Here is a 27,090-nt window from a genome sequence, read left to right as displayed (position 1 = left end):
TGTGACCTGAAGCCTGACCCACTGAGTAGTTGGTAGGATTTAAACTCGTTTAATCAACCATCTTGTTTTAGGTTCCCAACTTTGCACTTCGTTTAATTCGCGTTGCTTACACCCTCCTCATTTAGACTTTAAAACAGTGGCTCCCAACCTGGGGTATAAGTACACCCAGGGGTACATTTGTATTTCTAGAGTGGTACATAAGGGTCTGAGAGTATAACTATGGTGTACACTACTGTACAGTGTACTGTGTACAGCAGTGTACACCATGAGTAATGTGGAACATAAATATAGAACACCCTCGTTACAAATCATGTGATAAAGAGAGCAGTCAACTAGGCAAGCTCTCCTCCCTCTTTCAAAGTTACATATATATATATATATATATATATATATATATATATATATATATATATATATATATATATAGATATATATATATATATATGTCGTGCCGAATAGGCAGAACTTGCGATCTTGGCTTAAATAGCAACGCTCATCTTGCCATATAGGACAAGTGAAAATTTGTGTATGCATTAATTTCGCCAAAATCATTCTGAACCTAACGAAAAAAATATATTTCACTTTGTTTGCTTAATATTAAATTATTGTAAACAAATCTAAAATATATCTAGCTAGGTTAGGCTAAAATAAATTGCGCTTATTATAATAAGGTTAGGTAAGTTTTCTAAGTTCCTTTAGGTGCAAAATTATAAATTTTTACATCAACATTAATGAAAAAAATATATCTTTAAACGCATAAGAGAAAATTTTAGAAAGGACTTAATTTTAAATGAGTTCTTGCTAATTGACCAGTTTTACATATTCGGCACGACATATATATATATATATATATATATATATAAATATATATATATATACATATATAGCACTTCAAACTTAATAAAATCGTAAAAAATCATACTGAACGCGTTTTGAACGCGTTTTAGTCTAGTTTAAAGACTCAGACGAGGGTAGTCGACATCTCTTTACTTCAGTTATCCACAAACATTAGTATTAGTATTTGGTTTTTAGTAATTAATTTGACAAGTTTTGTCTATTTTTACTCATTGGTCATAATTAGTATATATAACAAATCAAAATGTTTTATAAATTTGTTGAGTTTAAGTTATTGATGTTATCTATAGAAAAAAAACTTATATAATCCCTCCACAAAAAAAAATTATAGTAATATAAAATCAATATAATTTATAAATTTTTTGATCATTAATTTTTTTTATGCACGTTTATTTCTTATTCTGCTTTTGACTCTCGCCTCGGCAGGTCATAGCAGCTCTCCTTACTTATTCAGTCCTCCTACGATCCCCGTTGGGGAGGGGAACCTTTACCATCGTCGTCTTCAGCCTTGACTTGCACGATGAGCTATGCAAATCGTGTCAAGATCAAGCCCAACAGTCGTACTGTTGATGATTCAACGAAGCTTGCTCTTGCAACCGTCGTTCAGGGCGGATTAAGAGTGAAATTCAACGCTTTTCTGTCACTCAAGGAAGCTTTCATTGTTGTCTGTCACGATGATACTGAAGCTGAGAAGATACTCCTGAAGCCACCACCACTCTTACTGCTCAAGGATTTACTGTTATGTCCTCTCCTGCTATAAGAGCAAGAAGATCAATTTTCCTGAAGAAACTTGACAAGATCCTCACTTCTCTACCTACTGCTGAACTCAAGTCATCTATTGAAACTCAAAATACATGGGCTACTGTCGACAGCATCACCAAAATCCCTAATGCGTCGTCCATGCTCAAGGTCACCTTTAACCGACGTAAACATGGCTGCCACTGCTCTGAACGAAGGACTTGCTGTATACTACTACTTTATCAGCCCTACCTACATTGAAGCTGAAAGGTTTCAATATATCCAACATTGTTGGAACTGTTATTCTTGTCTGCATAACACCAAGGCATGCCCAGTAAAAGATAAGAAGTTCTGTACTACATGTGGTAGTGAAGGTCACACTTTCAGTTCCTGTACTGCCTCTGCTCCATCTCCACCAATTTGTTTAAACTGCAAAAGTAACGATCACCACACTCTTGCAGCAAAATGTCCTACTAGAAAGGACATTATGAAGAAGACTCAAGATGCAGCACAGAAGAAGTCATCGTCCAAGTCACCTACTTATGCCGCAATTGCAAAGTTGCAGGCACACAACTTAACTCCTTCAAGCTTCTACTCAACCCGCCTCAACCACCACCGTCACACCTCCAGCATGTGACCTAACGAAGATCCACTCTTATGCAGAATATGGCAGTACCTGGCTCCTTCAACACCACCATCAACGAGCTATCCGCCTTGAACAACATGCCATCGTTTGAATTTCCAGCCTCTCCAAAAATCAGCCGATATTCTCAAATTTACTAAAGACTTAGTCGCCACCTCTGCTTCTTCAGTAACGCCTCCATCTCTACCAACTAGCGAGGTCACTCCAACAACAACCAATGAGAAGCTGATGAAGTTGATTCTTTTTATCCATGAAATAGAATCACTTTCTACACCACAGCTCACTATGCTCAAGATATGCTGTTATCTGAACTACAGTCACCTTACCAACAAGACAGTCAAGTTTACCACCGATCCCTCTTTCAAAGGAGCTGGTATCATTACACTTTCATCTGTACTAAAGCATATTCAGGATAACACTGAGATTCCCGGTAATCAACACCTGTTAACACGTCTCATGATCATCCCGATCCAACGATTCAAACGTCTTGTGAATGGACCTGAAATCAACAAGATTGAAGTTATTGTAAAACAACGACATAATTCGAAGTGAACACCAACTCCATGAACTGACCAATCGACGAGGAGCTCCTCCCTTGGCGCCTACAGCCGCCTGTCACAAGTAAGTCTCAATTTCTTCCATCAAGCGAGATGCAGTCAGCACCTGCAGAGTTCCTGTGCCTTCTACATCGTCTTCGTCAGTGTTTCTCCAGGCTTAGCAGTTGGGTCTAGTCCTGACTCTTCTCTCTTCGACTCAACACATTCCTCTCACCGTCTACTTTTCGAACTGTCCCCACGCTCCCCTCGCCCCTGGAGTCCTTACCTGTGAGTCCTCATTCATTCATTCATTCATTTTTAGGGGCTACAAAGGAATAAAAAGGTTGGGAACCTTTGCTTTAAAATATCTAATTTTGAATTGTTACACATCTCTCTTACTATTCATTCCAGTTTGATATATTTTATTCCCTAAGAAATATATATATATACGTATATATATATATATATCTATATATATATATATATATATATATATATATATATATATATATATATATATATATATATATATAGATATATTATAAATCGTAGGTTCGTAGACAGCAACCACCCAGGGAGGGACTACCGTCCTGCCAAGTGAGTGTAAAACGAAAGCCTGTAATTGTTTTACATGATGGTAGGATTGCTGGTGTCTTTTGTCTGTCTCATAAATATGCAGGATTACAGGCATGTCTTGCTACTTCTACTTACACTTAGGTCACACTACACATACATGTACACGTTTATTTATACACACTCATCTGAGTTTTCTTTGATTTTATCTTAATAGTTCTTGGTCTTATTACTTTTCCTTTTATATCCATGGGGAAGTGGAATAAGAATCTTTCCTCCGTAAGCCATGCGTGTTGTAAAAGTCAACTAAAATGCCGGGAACAATGGGCTAGTAACCCCTTTTTCCTGTAAAGATTAGTAAAAAGAATAAGAAGAAGAAAATTGTCAAAGTGGGAAGTCTGAATGTGCGTGGATGTTGTGCAAATGATAAGAAAGAGATGATTGTGGATGTTATGAATGAGAAGAAACTGGATGTCCTGGCTTTAAGTGAAACAAAGCTGAAGGGGGTGGGAGAGTTTCAATGGAGAGGAATAAATGGGATTAGATCAGGAGTTTCAAATAGAGTTAGAGCTAAAGAAGGAGTAGCAATAATGCTGAGGGATAAGTTATGGCAGGAAAAGAGGGACTACAAATGTAAAAATTCAAGGATTATGTGGAGTAAAATAAAGATTGGATGTGAAAAGTGGGTTATAGTAAGTGTGTATGCACCTGGAGAAGAGAGAAGTGTAGAGGAGAGAGAGATTCTGGGAAATGTTGAGTGAATGCGTGGGGAGTTTTGAATCAAGTGTGAGAGTAATGGTGGTTGGGGATTTTAATGCTAAAGTGGGTAAAAATGTTATGGAGGGAGTAGTAGGTAAATTTGGGGTGCCAGGGGTAAATGTAAATGGGGAGCCTTTAATTGAGCTATGTGTAGAAAGAAATTTGGTAATAAGTAATACATATTTTATGAAAAAGAGGATAAATAAATATACAAGGTACATGTATGATGTAGCACGTAATGAAAGTAGTTTGTTAGATTATGTATTGGTGGATAAAAGGATGATGGGTAGGCTCCAGGATGTACATGTTTATAGAGGGGCAACTGATATATCGGATCATTATTTAGTTGTAGCTACAGTTAGAGTAAGAGGTAGATGGGAAAAGAGGAAGGTGGCAACAACAAGTAAGAGGGAGGTGAAAGTGTATAAACTAAGGGAGGAGGAAGTTCGGGCGAGATATAAGCGACTATTGGCAGAAAGGTGGGCTAGTGCAAAGATGAGTAGTGGGGGGGGGTTGAAGAGGGTTGGAATAGTTTTAAAAATGCAGTATTAGAATGTGGGGCAGAAGTTTGTGGTTATAGGAGGGTGGGGGCAGGAGGAAAGAGGAGTGATTGGTGGAATGATGAAGTAAAGGGTGTGATAAAAGAGAAAAAGGTAGCTTACGAGAGCTTTTTACAAAGCAGAAGTGTTATAAGAAGAGCAGAGTATATGGAGAGTAAAAGAAAGGTGAAGAGAGTGGTGAGAGAGTGCAAAAGGAGAGCAGATGATAGAGTGGGAGAGGCACTGTCAAGAAATTTTAATGAAAATAAGAAAAAATTTTGGAGTGAGTTAAACAAGTTAAGAAAGCCTGGGGAAAGTATGGATTTGTCAGTTAAAAACAGAGTAGGGGAGTTAGTAGATGGGGAGAGGGAGATATTAGGTAGATGGCGAGAATATTTTGAGGAACTTTTAAATGTTGAGGAAGAAAGGGAGGCGGTAATTTCATGCACTGGCCAGGGAGGTATACCATCTTTTAGGAGTGAAGGAGTGAAGAATGTAAGTGTGGGGGAGGTACGTGAGGCATTACGTAGAATGAAAGGGGGTAAAGCAGCTGGAACTGATGGGATCGTGGCAGAAATGTTAAAAGCAGGGGGGGATATAGTGTTGGAGTGGTTGGTACTTTTGTTTAATAAATGTATGCAAGAGGGGAAGGTACCTAGGGATTGGCGGAGAGCATGTATAGTCCCTTTATATAAAGGGAAAGGGGACAAAAGAGACTGTAAAAATTATAGAGGAATAAGTTTACTGAGTATACCAGGAAAAGTATACGGTAGGGTTTTAATTGAAAGAATTAGAGGTAAGACAGAATGTAGGATTGCGGATGAGCAGGGAGGTTTTAGAGTGGGTAGGGGATGTGTAGATCAAGTGTTTACATTGAAGCATATATGTTAACAGTATTTAGATAAAGGTAGGGAAGTTTTTATTGCATTTATGGATTTAGAAAAGGCATATGATAGAGTGGATAGAGGAGCAATGTGGCAGATGTTGCAATTATATGGAATAGGTGGTAAGTTACTAAATGCTGTAAAGAGCTTTTATGAGGATAGTGAGGCTCAGGTTAGGGTGTGTAGAAGAGAGGGAGAATACTTCCCGGTAAAAGTAGGTCTTAGACAGGGATGTGTAATGTCACCATGGTTGTTTAATACATTTATAGATGGGGTTGTAAAAGAAGTAAATGCTAGGGTGTTCGGGAGAGGGGTTGGATTAAATTATGGGGAATCAAATTCAAAATGGGAATTGACACAGTTACTTTTTGCTGATGATACTGTGCTTATGGGAGATTCTAAAGAAAAATTGCAAAGGTTGTTGGATGAGTTTGAGAATGTGTGTAAAGGTAGAAAGTTGAAAGTGAACATAGAAAAGAGTAAGGCGATGAGGGTATCAAATGATTTAGATAAAGAAAAATTGAATATCAAATTGGGGAGGAGGAGTATGGAAGAAGTGAATGTTTTCAGATACTTGGGAGTTGACGTGTCGGCGGATGGATTTATGAAGGATGAGGTTAATCATAGAATTGATGAGGAAAAAAAGGTGAGTGGTGCATTGAGGTATATGTGGAGTCAAAAAACGTTATCTATGGAGGCAAAGAAGGGAATGTATGAAAGTATAGTAGTACCAACACTCTTATATGGATGTGAAGCTTGGGTGGTAAATGCAGCAGCTAGGAGACGGTTGGAGGCAGTGGAGATGTCCTGTCTAAGGGCAATGTGTGGTGTAAATATTATGCAGAAAATTCGGAGTGTGGAAATTAGGAGAAGGTGTGGAGTTAATAAAAGCATTAGTCAGAGGGCAGAAAAGGGGTTGTTGAGGTGGTTTGGTCATTTAGAGAGAATGGATCAAAGTAGAATGTCATGGAAAGCATATAAATCTATAGGGGAAGGAAAGAGGGGTAGGGGTCGTCCTCGAAAGGGTTGGAAAGAGGGGGAAAAGGAGGTTTTGTGGGCGAGGGGCTTGGACTTCCAGCAAGCGTGCATGAGCGTGTTAGATAGGAGTGAATGGAGACGAATGATAACTTGGGACCTGACGATCTGTTGGAGTGTGAGCAGGGTAATATTTAGTGAAGGGATTCAGGGAAACCTGTTATTTTCATATAGTCGGACTTGAGTCCTGGAAATGGGAAGTACAATGCCTGCACTTTAAAGGAGGGGTTTGGGATATTGGCAGTATGGAAGGATATGTTGTGTATCTTTATATGTGTATGCTTCTAAACTGTTGTATTCTGAGCACATCTGCAAAAACAGTGATAATGTGTGAGTGTGGTGAAAGTGTTGAATGATGATGAAAGTGTTTTCTTTTTGGGGATTTTCTTTCTTTTTTGGGTCACCCTGCCTCAGTGGGAGACGGCCGACTTGTTGAAAAAAAAAAAAAAAAAAAATATATATATATATATATATATATATATATATATATATATATATATATATATATATATATATATATATATATATATATATATATATATATATATATATATATATATATATATATATATATATATATATATATATATATATATATATGTCGTGCCGAATATGTAAAACTGGTCAATTAGCAAGAACTCATTTAAAATTAAGTCCTTTCTGAAATTTTCTCTTATACGTTTAAAGATATATTTTTTCATTTATGTTAATGTAAAAAATTTTAATTTTGCACCAAAAGAATCTTAGAAAACTTACCTATCCTTATTATAACAAGAGCATTTTATTTTAGCCTAACCCAACTAAATATATTTTAAATACGTTTACAATAATTTAATACTAAACAAACACAATCAAATATATTTTTCTCACTAGGTTCAGAATGATTTTGGCGAAATTATTGCATACACAAATTTTCACTTGCCCTATACGGCAAGATGAGCTTTGATATTTAAGCCAAGATCGCAAATTCTGCCTATTCGGCACGACATATATATATATATATATATATATATATATATATATATATATATATATATATATATATATATATATATATATATATATATATATATATATATATATATATATATATATATATACATACATATATATATATATATATATATATATATATATATATATATATATATATATATATATATATGTGTGTGTGTGTATGTATGCATGTATGTACTCACCTAGATGTGGTTGCAGGGGTCGAATCATAGCTCCTGGCCCCGTCTCTTCGCTGGCCTCTACTGGTTCACTTCCCCTGCACCATGATCTTTATCATACCTCTGCTTAAAGCTATGTATGGATCCTGCCTCCACTACATCGCTTCCCAAACTATTCCACTTCCTGACTACTCTGTGGCTGAAGAAATACTTCCTAACATCCCTGTGGTTCATCTGACTCTTCAACTTCCAACTGTGACCCCTTGTTGCTGTGTCCCATCTCTGGAACATTCTGTCTCTGTCAACCTTGTCAATTCCTCTCAGTATTTTATAAGTCGTTATCATGTCATCCCTATCTCTCCTGTCCTCCAGTGTCGTCAGGTCGATTACCCTTAGACTCTCCTCGTAGGACACACCCCTTAGCTCTGGCACTAGTCTTGTTGCAAACCTTTGCACTTTCTCTAGTTTCTTTACGTGTTTGGATAAGTGTAGGTTTCAAACTGGTGCCGCATACTCCAATATGGGCCTAACGTACACGGTGTACAGGGTCCTGAACGATTCCTTATTAAGATGTTGGAATATTGTTCTGAGGTTTGCTAGGCGCCCATATGCTGCAGCAGTTATTTGGTTGATGTGCGCCTCAGGAGATGTGCCTGGTGTTATGCTCACCCCAAGATCTTTTTCCTTGAGTGAGATTTGTAGTCTTTGGCCCTCTAGACTGTACTCCGTCTGCGGTCTTCTTTGCCCTTCCCCAATCTTCATGACTTTGCACTTGGTGGGGTTGAACTCCAGAGCCAATTTCTGGACCAGGCCTGCAGCCTGCCCAGATCCCTTTGTAATTATTCCTGGTCCTCGTCCGATTGTATTCTTCTCATGAATTTCACATCATCTGCAAACAGGGACACTTCAAAGTCTATTCCTTCCGCCACGTCGTTCACAAATACGAGAAAGAGCACCGGTCCTAGGACTGACCCCTGTGGTGTACTCACCTAATTGTGGTTGCAGGGGTCGATACTCAGCTCCTGGCCCCGCCTCTTCGCTGATCGCTACTGGGTCCTCTCCCTCTCTGCTTCCTGAGCTTTGTCATATCTCTTCTTAAAACTATGTATGGTTCCTGCCTCCACTACTTCACTTGCTAGGCTATTCCACTTCCTGACGACTCTATGACTGAAGAAATACTTCCTAACGTCCTTGTGACTCGTCTGAGTCTTCAGCTTCCAATTGTGACCCCTTGTTTCTGTGTCCCCTCTCTGGAAAATCCTGTCTCTGTCCACCTTGTCTATCCCCCGCAGTATCTTGTATGTCGTTATCATGTCTCCCCTGACCCTTCTGTCCTCCAGTGTCGTCAGTCCGATTTCGCTCAACCTTTCATCATACGCCATTCCCCTGAGCTCTGGAACTAGCCTTGTTGCAAACCTTTGTACTTTCTCTAACTTCTTGATGTGTGTATGTGTGTGTGTGTGTGTGTGTGTGTGTGTGTGTGTGTGTGTGTGTGTGTGTGTGTGTGTGTGTGTGTACTCACCTAATTGTACTCACCTAATTGTGGTTGCAGGGGTCGAGACTTAGCTCCTGGCCCCGCCTCTTCACTGATCGCTACTGGGTCCTCTCTCTCTGCTTCCTGAGCTTTGTCATACCTCTTCTTAAAACTATGTATGGTTCCTGCCTCCACTACTTCACTTGCTAGGCTATTCCACTTGCTGACAACTCTATGACTGAAGAAATACTTCCTAACCTCCCTGTGACTCGTCTGAGTCTTCAGCTTCCAGTTGTGACCCCTTGTCCCTGTGTCCCCTCTCTGGAACATCCTATCTCTGTCCACCTTGTCTATTCCCCGCAGTATCTTGTATGTCGTTATCATGTCTCCCCTGACCCTTCTGTCCTCCAGTGTCGTCAGTCCGATTTTCCTTAACCTTTCCTCGTACGACATTCCCTTAAGCTCTGGGACTAGCCTTGTTGCAAACCTTTGTACTTTCTCTAACTTCTTGAAGTGCTTGACCAGGTGTGGGTTCCAGAAAGGTGTTGCATACTTCAGTATGGGCCTAACATACACAGTGTACAGTGTCTTGAACGATTCCTTATTAAGGTATCGGAACGCTATTCTCAGGTTTGCCAGGCGCCCGTATGCTGCAGCAGTTATTTGGTTGATGTGTGCCTCCGGTGATGTGCTCGGTGTTATGGTCACTCCAAGGTCTTTCTCCCTGAGTGAGGTCTGTAGTCTTTGTCCACCTAGCCTATACTCTGTCTGCGGTCTTCTTTGCCCCTCCCCAATCTTCATGACTTTGCATTTGGCTGGATTGAATTCGAGAAGCCAGTTACTGGACCACATGTCCAGCCTCTCCAGGTCTCTTTGCAGTCCTGCCTCATCCTCGTCCGATTTAATTCTTCTCATCAACTTCACGTCATCTGCGAACAGGGACACTTCAGAGTCTATTCCTTCCATCATGTCGTTCACATATATAAAAAATATCACTGGTCCTAGAACTGACCCCTGTGGGACCCCGCTCGTAACAGGCGCCCACTGTGATACCTCTTCACGTACCATGACTCGTTGCTGCCTCCCTGTCAGGTATTCCCTTATCCATTGCAGTGCCCTCCCTTTTACATGCGTGTGTGTGTGTGTGTGTGTGTGTGTACTCACCTATTTGTGCTCACCTATTTGTGGTTGCAGGGGTCGAGTCCTAGCTCCTGGCCCCGCCTCTTCACCGGTTGCTACTAGGCCCTCTCTCTCCCCGCTCCATGAGCTTTATCAAACCTCGTCTTAAAACTGTGTATGGTTCCTGCCTCCACTACGTCATTTTCTAGGCTATTCCACTGCCTTACAACTCTATGACTGAAGAAATACTTCCTACTATCTCTCTGACTCATTTGTGTCTTCAACTTCCAATTGTGGCCTCTTGTTTCTGTGTCCCCTCCCTGGAACATCCTGTCTTTGTCCACCTTGTCTATTCCACGCAGTATTTTATATGTCGTTATCATGTCTTCCCTGACCCTCCTGTCCTCCAGTGTCGTCAGGCCGATTTCCCTTAATCTTTCTTCATAGGACATTCCCCTTAGCTCTGGAACTAACCTTGTCGCAAACCTTTGTACTTTCTCTAGTTTCTTGACGTGCTTTATCAAGTGCGGGTTCCAAACAGGTGCTGCATACTCCAGTATGGGCCTGACATACACGGTGTACAGTGTCTTGAATGATTCCTTACTAAGGTATCGGAATGCTGTTCTCAGGTTTGCCAGGCGCCCATATGCTGCAGCAGTTATCTGATTGATGTGTGCTTCCGGAGACATGCTCGGTGTTATACTCACCCCAAGATCTTTCTCCTTGAGTGAGGTTTGCAGTCTTTGGCCACCTAGCCTATACTCTGTCTGTGGTCTTCTGTGCCCTTCCCCTATCTTCATGACTTTGCATTTGGCAGGATTAAATTCGAGAAGCCATTTGCTGGACCAGGTGTCCAGTCTGTCCAGGTCTCTTTGAAGTCCTGCCTGGTCCTCATCAGATTTAATTCTCCTCATTAACTTCACATCATCTGCAAACAGGGACACTTCTGAGTCTAACCCTTCCGTCATGTCGTTCACATATACCAAAAATAGCACTGGTCCTAGGACCGACCCCTGTGGGACCCCGCTCGTGTGTGTGTGTGTGTGTACTCACCTAGTTGTACTCACCTAGTTGAGGTTGCGGGGGTCGAGTCCGAGCTCCTGGCCCCGCCTCTTCACTGATCGCTACTAGGTCACTCTCCCTGAGCCGTGAGCTTTATCATACCTGTGTGTGTGTGTGTGTGTGTGTGTGTGTGTGTGTGTGTGTGTGTGTGTGTGTGTGTGTGTGTGTGTGTGTGTGTGTATGTGTGTGTGTGTGTATGTGTGTGTGTGTGCATAAATGCGTGCTTGTGTACGGGTGTGTGTGTTTGTAACAAATTTAATATTGATAAACAGATATTTACAGATTGCATCCTGCGTACACAGACTTACAGATGAACTTACTATCAGGAAGCCTCAGCGGTTAGAATACACAGTATACGGAAAGATACAATGCCGAACCCTTGTGAAACACCTGTTGCACTATCTTCCAATATTAGATAACATTTCTAGCTGGCTGACTTCCACAGCGACTCTCACGCATTCTCAGACACATACAAATGTTTAATTATATGTACACTTGTACACACACGTGTGTACTGATAAAGCCGACACATAAGACACATGTCTGTATACAGCAGTACACACGTTCACACCCAAGTGGACAATGGTGAACACAACATGTACCCAGCAAACTCACTCTTAGAGACGTAATTATATCTAATTTCTGACACATGGCCAGGACCGGGAATATCTGAGAAGAAAATTTATGGACTTCAATTACACATTGTGTTTATCTTCAAGAACACAGACTGGGTATTTAAATTCCAAGACACATACTGGGTGTTAACCTTCAAGGACACATACTGGGTGTTAATCCTCAAGCCGATGGAGGATTTTCCTGCACTGCCATCCCACTGGGATGAAGTTTAAATTTATCTCCAGGACACCTGTTAGCTTCATCACAGTGGTTTATCTCCTTCAGAGGCTCCCACTGTTACAGATGTCAATGACTCATGTTTTCCATTTATCTTTGAACCAGCGCCTGAATCTGTTCTCCTCACCTGACTTAAGTTAAAATTATATAGGAGAAACTTCAGGGAGTGGATGGTATTCTTTCCCTGTATCCCTCTCCTCTCAACAGGACCACCATGCTGTGTCCTTCTGTTTATCACACAAACCCGGCTGGCTGGTGCCGATCAGATGAAACCGGTCATGACGTGCCTCTTGAACCTATATCCACAATACCTGAGGCTTTTTCTATTATTTTTTTAACCCAAAAGCCTCTTCATTACTTGTTAAAGTTCAGCAGGGCCCCGCTTATACAGCAGGTTAGGTCCCGGACTACAAGAAGGCCCCGTTTATACAGCAGGCAAAGTTCCGGATTACAGTAGGCAAAGTTCCAGGCTATTATTATTATTACTATTAATATTATTATTTTATTATTATTATTATTATTATTATTATTATTATTATTATTATTATTATTATTATTATTATTATTATTATTATTATGACTTTTACTGCTTGTATCACTACTGTTATTTTTAATATTATCATGCTTGTTACCCAGCTGGGCTACACATACAAGACAAATTTGAAAATCTCATAGGCTTATCACGGCGCTTGAATAATAACATTGTCTCCAGTCAATATTAGAAGCCATGAAACTGATTTTGAAAACAGCTGAAGAATGAGACACTTCTGTTCAAGTGTCCCATTCCCCGGTAGTAGAAATATTCGTAAGCAAAGGCGTCCTTGTCCTGAGTCTCCATCAGCCTCTGCCGTCCACTGTACCAGGTTCACGTCTTCCTCCAGGATACTATGGCAGTTTGGAAGCCATTATTGAGATCAAGTTTCGCCTAAATATCAAGTTTCGCCTAAATATCAAGTTGTTTCGAACCATAAACTTCACGTTTCCTTATCAGAGACTCCTGGCCCATACAGGCTACACATACAGTCTACTCTGCCTCCGAAACCATAACTCAAAAAAAAAAAAAATGTCATATGCCTGAAGCTTATAATGTGAAAAAAGAGATCTGAAAATCCCTCCACAAATTTCTAGTATTAAACAATAAGAGACGGCAAAGGTTTTTAAAAATATTATTATTATTATTATTATTATTATTATTATTATTATTATTATTATTATTATTATTATTATTATTATTATTATTATTGTGCGTGATAATATCGTAATGGAAGGTAATAAGGTTTGATCCAAGGAAAGGAAGGGTGGCTAAAACTAACTAAATCAATGGTTCATCACCAGTATCAGTTCCTGGTCAAAAGATTTAGAATTAGATGATTTTAACTTTCATTCTATGAATATAATTTAATGTTACGTGCATTGGAAAATTCTTACTTGCATTTTATGTGCATATTTACGTGCATTCTTACGTGCATTCTTACGTGCATCCAAGTAGGTTGGAATCTTTAACACAAGCGTTAAGGTAATCAACACTTAAGTGGACCACATACATGAGGGGCCCCAGACGAGTGGACCACATACATGTGGGGCCCCAGACGAGTGGACCACATACATGAGGGGCCCCATACGAGTGGACCACATACATGTGGGGCCCCATACGAGTGGACCACATACATGTGGGGCCCCAGAGGAGTGAACTACATACATGTGGGCCCCAGACGAGTGGACCACATACATGTGGGGCCCCAGACGAGTGGACCACATACATGTGGGGCCCCAGACGAGTGGACCACATACATGTGGGGCCCCAGACGAGTGGACCACATACATGTGGGGCCCCAGACGAGTGGACCACATACATGTGGGCCCCAGACGAGTGGACCACATACATGTGGGGCCCCAGATGAGTGGACCACATACATGTGGGGCCCCAGACGAGTGGACCACATACATGTGAGCCCCAGACAAGTGGACTGCTAAGCGCTTCACCTGGTAGTTGTTGAGGTAATTGTGGTGGTAGTTGTGGGTTGAATTATTGTGGTGATAAATGGTGATGAGGAAGTAGCTGTTGTGGTTGTGGTTGGCAAAGTGTTGGTAATAGTTGTGGTAGATGTAGCTATGATAATTGTTGAAGGGGTAGGCGTTGTGGTGGTAGTTGTTGTGGTAACTGTTGTCGTGGAAGTAGTTGTCGTGGTGGTGGTTGTTGTGGTGGTAGTTGTTGTGGTGGTAGCTGATGTTGTGGTAGTAGAAGTTGGTGTGCTGGTGATAGTTGTTGTGAGGGTGGGCATTATACTGGTAGCTAATGTTGTGTTAGTAGTTGTAGTGGTGGTAGGTGTTGTGTTAGTGGTAGTGGTTATGGTGGTATTTGTTATGTTAGTAGATGGTGGTGATGTGGTAGTTAGGTTTGTGTTGGTGGTTGCACTGTTAGTCATTGTGATATTTGGTGTTGTGGATGTTGCACTGGTTGGTAATGTGGTGGTTGTTGTTGTGGTTGTAGTTGTTGTGGTGGCAGTTGTTATGGTGGTGGTAGTTGTTATGGTGGTAGTTGTTATGGTGGTAGTTGTTGTTATGGTAGTTGGTGTTGTAGTTGTTGTTATAGTAGTAGTTGGTGATGTAGTCGTTGTTATGGTAGTAGTTGGTGTTGTAGCTATGGTAGTAGTTGGTGTTGTGGTTATGGTAGTAGTTGGTGTTGTAGCTATGGTAGTAGTTGGTGTTGTGGTTATGGTAGTAGTTGGTGTTGTAGTTGTTATCGTAGTAGTAGTTGTTGTGGTTGAGGTGGTGGTCGACGTTATGATTGTTGTGGTTGTATCTGGGGATGAAGTGAAAGTTGATGACATTGTAGTTTTATTAATGCCTGGCGTTTTAGATGTTGTTCTTTTAATGGTAGTGGATGTAGTTGATGTTGTGGTAAATGATAGAGACTTTATCGTAGTATGTCCAGAACTTCTGATTATAGGTCGTCCGGGACTTCGACTTGAAGCGGTAAGTCGTCCTGAACTGGATGCACTCAGTCTTCCAGCAGTCAGCACAGTGGTGTCCGAGGTGCTTGGTGTTCCAGTTCTTGCTTCACTTACTAACTTGTGTCCGACGGGAGTTTGTGTGGTGTAAACGATATCCTTTCCTGTGGCAAGTAATGGTTTATTGGCAGTTAGAATATATAGAAATCATTTAACATTCGTAAACGAAGAATCTCAGTATGAAAATAATTTGTTATTTATAAACTCTCTCTGTAAGATACAGTAAACAGGGAAAAAAAAGCTGAAGACACATGGAAAGGTCAGCGCAAAGGTCCGTCAAGTGAAACTGGAAGAAATGCTTAGGTGACCTTTTTTTAATTGTCGCCTCAACAAAGAAACTCTTCATGGGCATATACCTTGATGCAGGTGAAGGGTTCTTAATCCAAGGGGTTGGAACTACTCTTCCGCTCTTTGGACCAAGCCTGATTATTTCCCATTTCCCTAGTGCTCTATAACAGCTACCAGTGAAGGGTCTCTTAATAATAACAAAAATAATATTAATAATAATAATGCCGACTATCTAGAATAAAATGAGATATTTTTAATTAGTGTAGAAAATAAATCGGTTACAAATTGTAAATAGCAAAGTGAGGAGCAGGTGAGATGTGGGAAGGTGGCCAGGAACACAAGATAGGCTTGCTGAAGGATCCTCAGGGGATGACGTGGGATCGGGGATCTCAGGAGGCTGAGGCTCCTGCTATCCTGCCACCCTGTTTCTCCCTCCTGTGTTTATACCTTCAGTTCATCTTCATGTTTGTTCCCCATTGTTGTTCCTCGTGTATGGGACCCAATGTTGTATTTAATTACTGTAAGAGAAAGTAACTCTCACGAATATATTCATTAATGTAGCTAAAATGAGGATGTTTGGCTTCATATTATCTGTCTCATCAGTTATCATTATCTTTATTATTATTATTGGTATTATTATTATTATTAATTGTGTAAATAGGTAAATGTGCCTCTTTTCTTAAATGAGGAGAACAAACTACTGATGGTGGGAAACAATCATGCCAACTACTGTTAGTTGGTTTAGGATCTAGCTCACTGCTGAGTCACGTGATCCCACCTGATCTTAGGTCAGTGGATTTGGATTCAGGGAGTCTTGTCCGCCCCTGAGCAGAGTAAACATATCTCTCTCTCCTCTGGTTGTCTGGTAGAGTTTCAAGTTTCTTTAAGAAACGGTGACGTTGGTAACTCCTGGTTTACTCTGTGTATTGGTGGTAAAACAGTTATTAATAGACTTGGTCATTTGCGTTGTCTCTTAAGGTATGTCTTTCAGACATTCTATGTATGTCTGTTTCATTAACTACAGAACATAGATCTTAATTTTGAGTACAACTACGGTAAGACATAGATTGCAATAATCTGTGTTGAGCCTAGATTCGGTAGCCTACAGAAGGGCCAATTTTTACGGTCACTACTTTCATTTCATTGATCCTGACGAAGTTCTAGTGTTGTGCAAACTCTTAATTTGAATTTGGGATTTATAATCACTGCTTAACTGTATCGTAAGATCCGTCCTTATATGGATAACGTGTTACTTCCATTGTACTTACTAGTTATTTATAACTACTATGTAAATTCATGACTTTGAGTTACCTTAAAGTAAGATATTTACGAAGACGATTGTAAATCTTGTACCTTCAGTAATAAGATACCTTGAGTAATAAGGTACCTTGAATATTCTTGTATATAAATTAATAATGCTAGGTGTCCTAGTGGCCCCCTCTGTAATTAGTATTTTAAAACATGTAAACCACACAATATCCAAAACCTGTAAACCCAGCATTGTAATCCTCATAGAGAATAAACTTGATTAATTGATTGATAAATACTTTAACACTAAGGTCGTTAATTTTATATTGTTGGATTTTGTTTCCTAGTTGGAATTATACCTTAGTCACTATACTGATTATTTAAAAGAATAACTAGGTCATACATTGTTCCAATACTTTGTTACAAGAAAGGGGCGATCTTAAATACGGTCAATTACTTAGGAAGACTCCTTCCAGAGCTCCTTGGAATAATCTACCAGCTTTACAAAAAAGCCTTACTAGTAACACCCATCCAGGTACACACGATGATAACATTTCGTACCCCTTAAAATGATTTCTGTCATATAGTTCTGTCTCATACTGATTCTTCTGATAAGAGGGTTAGCTTGACTTGGCGTCTTTTGCCCCGAGTCTATCTTCCAGTTCTCTGAAAATTTGTGATCTGCTGTACTTCAGCCTTTCCTCCTATGATCTCAATGATTCCTCTTATCACTTTGTTTCTTCTCCCATCTTTCCCTCTTCTTTTATCTCTCCTCCGAGGGCCATAGATTTTTCAGTGATCTCCTTTCTTCTTCATCCCATTTTTCTTATCCAGCTTGCTTTGTCATCAGTTCATTTATAGATTCTCTTATTTTCTATGCAGTCTGGTTTTCTGTGAGAACCTTCTCAAAAGATTTTTCCTTTTGTCCTCTCCTGCCTCTTCCCTCCTTCTGTGACTGCATTATCACTGTCCCTTCCATGATCCCCTTTATTCTCTCCAGCTTCTCATTCAGCTTTCACATTTCCAGACTTTGGGTCAGTTCTTCAACCATAATTGTCATTTTCTCCAGTTCCTTGTTTACCTAAAACTTTCCTGTTCCTCACAGAAAACATTTACATTTACAACGAGATGATTCTCATCATTTTGTTCTAAAATACAGCTAATATCAGATCTTTACAATTACCAACCACAGTCTTCTTCCTAATCTTTTACTGCCAATTCTTTTGAATGTTCTTCTTTGAGCTTAAGATTTTCTATATATACGTATGTATGTATGCGTGAATGCTTTGTCTCTTAATGAAAGAGGTTACTTACTATCGCAACAGACGCAGGAATCTTCCGAACAGTAGTAGTACTTGGTAGGCATAATACAGTAAATCTTGTGTACACAGAGTCCTGGACATGAAGCAGTGAAAGGGCAGAATGGAAGACGCTTGGTGCAGCACCTGCAGTTGTAGCCTCCACACCCCTCACCCACCTCATGTTCCCCAGTGTAGCACCCAGCTCTGCACACACCGTGACCCTCATCACAAGGTGCCTGGTAGATGCATGCTGTTGAAAGTAGCAATAATGTGTAATGGTGTTCATGAAATGAGTTTCGGAATATGATGAAAGTACAATAGTTTACAATGAGTACTGTGAGTTATTCTGGCTGATCTACTGGTTAGCTAATCTACTGGTAGTGAGACCACCGTTAGATTAGCTAACAGTCTAGGTACAAGCCAAGACTTGTACATAGCCTGTGTCAATCACTTCTCTTGCGGCATACAAAATTATCCACTGACAATACAACACAAAATATATTTTAGTTAAAGGACACAGAGGATACATCTTTTTATGACACTCTCAGAGTTTCAGCATATCGGGAAGTATGTGTTTCCTTTAAGGTTTGCATGTGTTAATAAAAGTTGGTCTTACCTTCACTAATCGCCACACAACACTTGCAGTCTCCTTTACAGCCTCTTCTCACCTCGCTCTCACTCGTTAAACACGATTTCTTGCACAACCCTCCCCGCTTCTTACACTTGTTCTTAATTCTGCATGCTGTTGGAACGCAGAGATTGAATATTGACAAAACTCTTCGGCCCAAATTCAGTCTTCGAGAATGATTAGGTTTGTTATAAATAAGTAGAAGTTAGCATTAAATTTAAGTCTAACTCTTTTTATAAATTATTATTATATTATTATAAATTTATTTATTTATTATAAATTTGTGCACACATACAGAGGTACAAAAAAATACAGATAAGAGCAGTATGCCAAAGCCACTTATACTATGCATAGCATTACGGTTTCAAGATTTAACGTCTAACGCATCTTAATAACAGCAGGGCACCCATTAAATTTAGTCTGAGTGCTGGCAAATTTGTCCTTCATGCAGGCTTCTGTATGTAAACATTGAAGTACAGAACAAATGATACTCACGTCTTGCAGGTGCGCAACACCAGCACTCAGCACCCCGGCAACCCTTCTTTATCAGACGTTCATCGCCTGAACATCCACTCTTGCAGATACCACCATGTTTCTTGCATTTTTTCTTTATTTTGCATTCTGTGGCGAAATAAATATTAATAGTTTAAAATCTCAAAAGTTTTAGCCAAATTTATCGTGGGCGGCCAAAACCAGACCGTCATATAAGATTAATTGTTTTGTGCACCACGAATACGCTACACCTGTCCTCTATTCTACTATATATATATATATATATATATATATATATATATATATATATATATATATATATATATATATATATATATATATATATATATATATATATATATATATTTATATCGATAGATAGTGAGTGAAACGAAGCCAAATATGTTCCCTAACGCTGCTCATTTGTCTTTTTCACAAACATTCCAAATATTTGTTATGTAACAGATTAGGAACTTTCATGTAGCATATCAGAATAGTTGCTAATCATTTTAAAACTGTGTTGAAAGAAGCACAATGGAAATACATTCCATTAGTCACTTTGTAACGAGAACTTCTCTTAGAATTCACCCAAAGTGGTCAGGCCACATTCTAGCCTCTCTCAACAAGTGAAACCCTTTTCACGGCTGTATACTATCTCAGTCCTCAAGTAAATTTATTTAGGCACAGGTACACAAGTACAAGTATCATATATAGTGTAAATTACCTAGGATAACCCATCAATCTTACGGACTAACCAATAACATTAACACGTAGTAGACTCACTGGGCGGGGCACAGCACCAGCACGAAGGTCCACGACAGCCTCTGCTAATCACACGTTCTCTCTCTGAACACTGACTCCTGCAGCTGCCACGGTGTTTCTTGCACTTTTTCTTTATTCTGCACACTACAAAGAAATATATGCGTTAATAAATAATAGACATACACCTCAATGTGTATAGCCCCTACTGGCTGTTAGGTTAATTCCACTCAGAGCTTGTCAGCACACAAGGGTCAAGCTGAACGCAACTTGCTCACCACCAGTCAAGAATATATATATATATATATATATATATATATATATATATATATATATATATATATATATATATATATATATATATATATATATATATATTTATACAGGGGAGAGGGTTACTAGCCCCTTGCTCGCAGCATTTTAGTCGCCTCTTACGATACGAATGGCTTGCAGAGGAAGAATTCTGTTCCAGTTCCCTAAATTATAACCATAATTTTTAAAGGGGATGGAAGGCCTCGGTCAGACGCCCAAAGCTCTAGCTGCGGGTCATGATATAACTAAGACCCGCGTCAGGTAACACTTGTCCTGGTTCCTGACAAACACCTGATCTAACTCTGTACATGCTGAAGTATACAACGCTACAGGTGTTCCAACACTGTTGCTCTCTGTGCACACACACACATCAAGAGATATACAAGCATCATAATATATACGATTTTTTTTCCTCTGCGCACTCAGACGTGTATAATTCGTATTTTTCTTTGTTTTACTTTACATTACCATAGATATTTTACACATATACAAAACTGGAAGAATATAATGTAAACATGACTTTAAGTTCAATTAAATGTATTTATCGTATCCGACAAATTCACAAAAACATATCGTTACGATCTTGATTATCAAAGATTTTTACTACCTTCCACTCTGAATTCTTTCTTCTTATTCTTGGATAATTTCACTTCCCTTTCTACTTGGTTCCGTCTTCCATTAAACTCTTTGTTTGTATATTTTGGTCGTTTATCCCCGTTACGTCGTTTATTCTTGTTTAATGTTATATACTCATTTTGTTTCCCCTTTTCTTCCCGAAATTCACCCTTCTGCATTCCTTTCCTCTCAAAGAATTTGCCAAGTTTATCTTCTTCTATTCCTCTTTGTCCCTTCTTTAAATATTGCTTACTGCGATTTTTATTCTTGCCCATTCTTTCTCGTCTGCTCTTGCCTCCTTTCGTTCTCTTTTTGTATTTTCCCTTTTGCCGTTTGTTTTTATTTCCTTTTGATCGATTACTCAAACGTTTTGTGGTTATTGTATTTTTGTTAGCCTTCTTTGTATCTTTGTCTCTGTGTTCTATGTCTCTGTTACTTTTGTTAAATCCCCGATACTCTTTCTCGCTAACCTGTTGTCTGCTAGGTTTTGTATTGCCCTGGTCAACGTGTTTATTGGTGTTCTTAGCCCTACTAGCTCTTCTGATCATTCCAGCTAGAGTTTGTTTATCTTGTTTTGTATGGTGGTATTGTTTATCATTGATTCTTTCATTTTCTTCCCTTCGTGTTTGACTTCTGCTGCATTTATTCTTGCTCGTTTTGCTTACGTGTTTCTTGCGTTCTCTTGTGCGCTTCGCCCTGTCACCATTTTTTCTCTCTTGGTATCTCTTTCTACTTTCTTTGTGCTTCTTGCTATCTTGTTTTCGTCGGTGTCTGGTTTGTCTCATTCTCTTACTTCCTCTTTTCTTATTCCCATTTGGGTGTTTATTTTTCTTTATGTTTACTCTCTTCCCTGAATATCTCCCATCATGATTATTCTCAGCAAGTTCTTTGTTTATCTTCGTGTTGTTATAAAAGGCAAGTGTTTTCCTTATCGAGGTTTTCATTGCGTTTTTTTGTCTTCTTAATTCACCAGGAATGTTCATGGTTTGTTTCCTGTTGTGACTTTTGTTGTCATTTCTGTTGTCACTTTTGTTGTCATTTCTGTTGTCACTTTTGTTGTCATTTCTGTTGTCACTTTTGTTGTCATTTCTGTTGTCACTTTTGTTGTCATTTCTGTTGTCACTTTTGTTGCCACTTCTGTTGTTACTTTTGTTGCCACTTCTGTTTCCACTTTTGGCGTCACTTCTGTTTCCACTTTTGGCGTCACTTCTGTTTCCACTTTTGGTGTCACTTCTGTTGCCACGTCTGTTGTCACTTCTGTTGCCACTTCTGTTGTCATTTTTGTTGCCACTGACGTCGCCACGACCTCTGCCATCACTTCCTGAAAATAGAAATGCTGTTAATATTTAGCCATTATCTCTAAACTCCATGCATTATCATACTGCTTTAGTAGTGCTTAAAGTCAAATGTTTTAATATACAGTACTTGCATGAAGTGTTAGAGTACAATATAGAGTCCGGGAGAGTACTTCTTCCACATTCACTGTCATACTCTCACCCAAATCACAGTCCGGGACTCTTGTCCTTACATTCCACTCCTGGTTCCTCATCCACACGAGTCACACTCTAGCTCACTTGTCATCCCATGCCAGGCTCGTAGAAACACAGGTGTGTCTTGCGTTGTGCAGCAGTTAATTGGTGCGCTCTCACGCCAGCTGCAGGTGTATGACCATAGAAAGGGTACTTACGTAATCATAGGGGTAAGCGATAGCAAGTCAGAGGTGTGTACTCATATTTCACGTACAATTTGTACAGGCCAAATTATACATAAGCAAGCAGCAAAAAACATATGCAGGCAACAGTATATACAGGCGGGCCGCGCTTTACAGAGCTTTGTTTTAATGGCGTTTTGCTAATGCATCGGTTTTTAGTTATGCCCATTCTTCATTTATTCAGATTTCCTACAATAAATATATTCATCACTCACTATAACCTAAAGACGAAAATAGTTTAATTTGTGTACTGTATATGCATGCCCAGCTACCCTGCAGAGTGCAGCCACCCTGCAGAGTGTAGCCACCCTGCAGAGTGCAGCCACCCTGCAGAGTGCAGCCACCCTGCAGAGTGTAGCCACCCTGCAGAGTGTAGCCACCCTGCAGAGTGTAGCCACCCTGCAGAGTGCAGCCACCCTGCAGAGTGTAGCCACCCTGCAGAGTGCAGCCACCCTGCAGAGTGTAGCCACCCTGCAGAGTGCAGCCACCCTGCAGAGTGTAGCCACCCTGCAGAGTGTAGTGCAGCCACCCTGCAGAGTGCAGCCACCCTGCAGAGTGCAGCCACCCTGCAGAGTGTAGCCACCCTGCAGTAGTGCAGCCACCCTGCAGAGTGCAGCCACCCTGCAGAGTGCAGAGTGTAGCCACCCTGCAGAGTGCAGCCACCCTGCAGAGTGTAGCCACCCTGCAGAGTGTAGCCACCCTGCAGAGTGTAGCCACCCTGCAGAGTGCAGCCACCCTGCAGAGTGCAGCCACCCTGCAGAGTGCAGCCACCCTGCAGAGTGCAGCCACCCTGCAGAGTGTAGCCACCCTGCAGAGTGTAGCCACCCTGCAGAGTGCAGCCACCCTGCAGAGTGCAGCCACCCTGCAGAGTGCAGCCACCCTGCAGAGTGCAGCCACCCTGCAGAGTGCAGCCACCCTGCAGAGTGTAGCCACCCTGCAGAGTGCAGCCACCCTGCAGAGTGCAGCCACCCTGCAGAGTGCAGCCACCCTGCAGAGTGCAGCCACCCTGCAGAGTGCAGCCACCCTGCAGAGTGCAGCCACCCTGCAGAGTGTAGCCACCCTGCAGAGTGCAGCCACCCTGCAGAGTGCAGCCACCCTGCAGAGTGCAGCCACCCTGCAGAGTGTAGCCACCCTGCAGAGTGTAGCCACCCTGCAGAGTGCAGCCACCCTGCAGAGTGCAGCCACCCTGCAGAGTGCAGCCACCCTGCAGAGTGCAGCCACCCTGCAGAGTGCAGCCACCCTGCAGAGTGCAGCCACCCTGCAGAGTGCAGCCACCCTGCAGAGTGCAGCCACCCTGCAGAGTGCAGCCACCCTGCAGAGTGTAGCCACCCTGCAGAGTGTAGCCACCATACTTCCCACTTCCAGACTTCATGTACAACTGAACGGTTTTCACTGAATCTCTTCGCTGATGTTGCCTTGGGCAGCCCTTCAAATCTCTGCTGCCTTCATCCTCCTTCACTAATTTTGTGTCTTACACGAACTTTCAGAATGTTGATGTTAACCTCATTTCTAGATCATTTAAGTAAATTACTAATAAGTATGGCCGAAGGGCAGATTGCGACGCACTAAAATAAGTTACTAAAGCGAGTGATAGAGGAGGGTCATACTTTATGAAAAGTAAGAACTAGAAACACAATTAAAAAAGACTGAGGGAACATCAGAGCTCCAGGAATTTTATATTTCTGCCAGAGGGTAGGTGAAATGCTTCGTAAATAAAGGTATAAGTCGTCAAGATTAAACCCACATAAATTCCTGCTGAAGTTATTAATCAGAAAGGTGGCTGTGTGGACTGTTGGTCGCGTGTAGCATCGTCCTGGCTGATCATGCAGTCACTAGGCACTAGTCACTAGCCATAAGCCTTGAAAACCGGGACTTGAAAAAATTAATTGGCATTAGACTTTTACCAAGGCATAGCCTGTAACTGGGGGTATACTCACTGAGACAGCAGTGGGAGCCACGAGGACAATCATTGTAGTTTGTGAGGTAGGTGAGACAGTCAGCCTGGCTCCTCACACACTGTCCTCCTCCAGTGCCACAGCTCTCACCCTCACCTCCTGCTTGGAACTCCTGCGCAAGTGATCCATTGTCAGTCAATATAATCAGTTGAACTTCAATATTCTACCATTACTGTATTAATAAATCATTGATTCATACATACACGTACATACGTACACCGCACATACAGGAAAGAGCCAGAAAATCTGAGTGTATATGTGGGTATATATGTGTGTGTGTAAATAAGTAATTAAATATAACTTGCCTGATGTCCATGGACGATACCGTGATGGGTATGACAGGTGAAGATCAATAGAAGCCAGATTGTTACTGTCTTCATACTGGTTGCAGACAGAAACAGTCAGCTCCGATGAGAAAAATTTCTCAATCTCAGCCGCGAAAAAAAGCATTTAACAAAAAATTTCTTACTCTCAGCATCAATCAACGCTCAAATACGTCTTCTATGAAAACTTCACTCGCCACTACTTCTTTTATTGTAACCGAATACAAAAAATTAGCTTGTTTCAGGGTAAGACTACGAGGCTTCCTCCTCAGGCCAGAGCAACTGCTGATGTGGGACTTGTACACACACATCCTCGTTCACCGAATCGAGTACAAGTGTGTCAGCAACTGCTCCCATCAATTACTGTTATTATTATTATCACAGGACTGGCAGTAAGAATCAAGGAAGCTGCTGCCGTCCAAGAATTTGCGTGAAACACAGAAGCCTACTAAAGATTTTTTTACCCTCTAGCTTCATTATAGGCCTATTTTTTTTCTTTTTTGTCTCTTCAACATTTACGATGACAAATTATATTAACGTTTTACACATAACTATAATTATCTATTTGTATGATTTTAACAGTTCTAAAGCCTCTGTAGTTTAATTTCTCTTCCCCCCTAAGTCACTTGATGAGAAAACCATAAAAGATGACTCCGTGGAACACAGGCGGCATATCACAAGGACTGTAGCCAATGTGTTTTTTCAACACCTGTTGGTGCAGTGGCGAGGCATCTGCCTGCAGCAACCACATCAGACAGGTGTTCACTTCACACACACACATTATATATATATATATATATATATATATATATATATATATATATATATATATATATATATATATATATATATATATATATATATATATATATATATTTAAGTACCACCTCTATAGCTGGACTGGGGACCCTCATCCTCAGAGAAGACAATAAACGTACCTCAGGGAAAACTCAAGGTTCTCCCCAGAGCTGTTTGAATATGTTCTTCTCCTACCACCCCCTACATATTTTATATTCTATGTGAACATTTATTAATAAGCAGATTATATATATATATATATATATATATATATATATATATATATATATATATATATATATATATATATATATATATATATATATATATATATATATGCAACACAACCACTCTGAAAAAATAGAGAAATTCCAAGTGCTTTCGTGACTACTCACATTATCAAGGAACTATGAAAGTAAAGCATCCAAGGAAGGTATATAAGGGATCTGGCCAACACCTCACTATCAGATCCCACAACGGTTAAACACCTGACGAGCGCCGGCCCAACTGGACAGGTCCTTTGCACAACCCACCAACAAACTATTCTACCCAAGAAAAATTTTAAACATTATTTGTCCAGTGTATTATTAAATTCTTCCCAAATTCTATTAATTATAAATGGATCTAATTTATATAAACCAAAGGAAATATTCATATTATTGTCAAAAGTGCTTTTTATGAAACAAGATTCAATTATATTCCTGTCGACCATGGACTTGCTTGATACTACTTTCTCAACTTTTTGAAAATCAATTGGATGGTTAAAATCTCTTACATGAATAAATAGAGCATTGGAATCTTGTCCAGTTCTAATGCTATGTTAAAGTTGTATTCAAAAATCTTGATACAGTAAAAAAAACTTTTGATAAAGAATTCCCCCCAAAATGCTGATTTATGTGTCTATAAGATTCCTTGTAAAATTTGCGATGAAGTTTATTACGGTCAAACTGGTAAAAATCTCGAACTAAGACTAAAACAACATAAATATAGCATTAGAACTGGACAAGATTCCAATGCTCTATTTATTCATGTAAGAGATTTTAACCATCCAATTGATTTTCAAAAAGTTGAGAAAGTAGTATCAAGCAAGTCCATGGTCGACAGGAATATAATTGAATCCTGTTTCATAAAAAGCAGTTTTGACGATAATATGAATATTTCCTTTGGTTTATATAAATTAGATCCATTTACAATTAATAGAATTTGGGAAGAATTTAATAATACACTGGATAAATAATAATGTTTAAAAATTTTCTTGGGTAGAATAGTTTGTTGGTGGGTTGTGCAAAGGACCTGTCCAGTTGGGCCGGCGCACGTCAGGTGTTTAACCGTTGTGGGATCTGATAGTGAGGTGTTGGCCAGACCCCTTATATAGCTTCCTTGGATGCTTTACTTTCATAGTTCC

The 27,090-nt window shown here is 40.1% G+C and overlaps 1 protein-coding gene across 1 annotated transcript; it reads right to left on the bottom strand.

The window, feature by feature from the left end:
- Nucleotides 1-13,495: 13,495 nt before the first annotated feature.
- LOC128702749 (mucin-6-like) lies at nt 13,496-24,764 on the bottom strand. The gene is made up of 7 exons (XM_053797181.2): nt 24,547-24,764; nt 20,891-22,219; nt 19,996-20,118; nt 19,216-19,341; nt 18,709-18,834; nt 18,106-18,342; nt 13,496-15,359 (listed from the first exon to the last, which is right to left on the bottom strand). The coding sequence occupies exons 2-7, from the start codon at nt 21,879-21,881 to the stop codon at nt 14,224-14,226; spliced, it is 2,739 nt and encodes a 912-aa protein (XP_053653156.2). The 5' UTR covers nt 21,882-22,219; nt 24,547-24,764; the 3' UTR covers nt 13,496-14,223.
- Nucleotides 24,765-27,090: the final 2,326 nt, after the last annotated feature.

The sequence above is a fragment of the Cherax quadricarinatus genome, chromosome 37, assembly GCF_038502225.1.
Source record: "Cherax quadricarinatus isolate ZL_2023a chromosome 37, ASM3850222v1, whole genome shotgun sequence".
Lineage (NCBI taxonomy): Eukaryota > Metazoa > Arthropoda > Malacostraca > Decapoda > Parastacidae > Cherax > Cherax quadricarinatus.
This window is presented reverse-complemented; position numbering and strand designations above follow the sequence as displayed.

Excerpts from the sequence above, each read along its gene's own strand:
- LOC128702749 (XM_053797181.2), bottom strand. The coding sequence starts at position 21,881 with ATGAACATTCCTGGTGAATTAAGAAGACAAAAAAACGCAATGAAAACC. Across the intron at positions 18,343-18,708 it reads TTGTGTGGCGATTAGTGAAG|CATGCATCTACCAGGCACCT; the intron begins GTAAGACCAACT and ends TACTTTCAACAG. Across the intron at positions 15,360-18,105 it reads TTCCTGCGTCTGTTGCGATA|GAAAGGATATCGTTTACACC; the intron begins GTAAGTAACCTC and ends TACTTGCCACAG.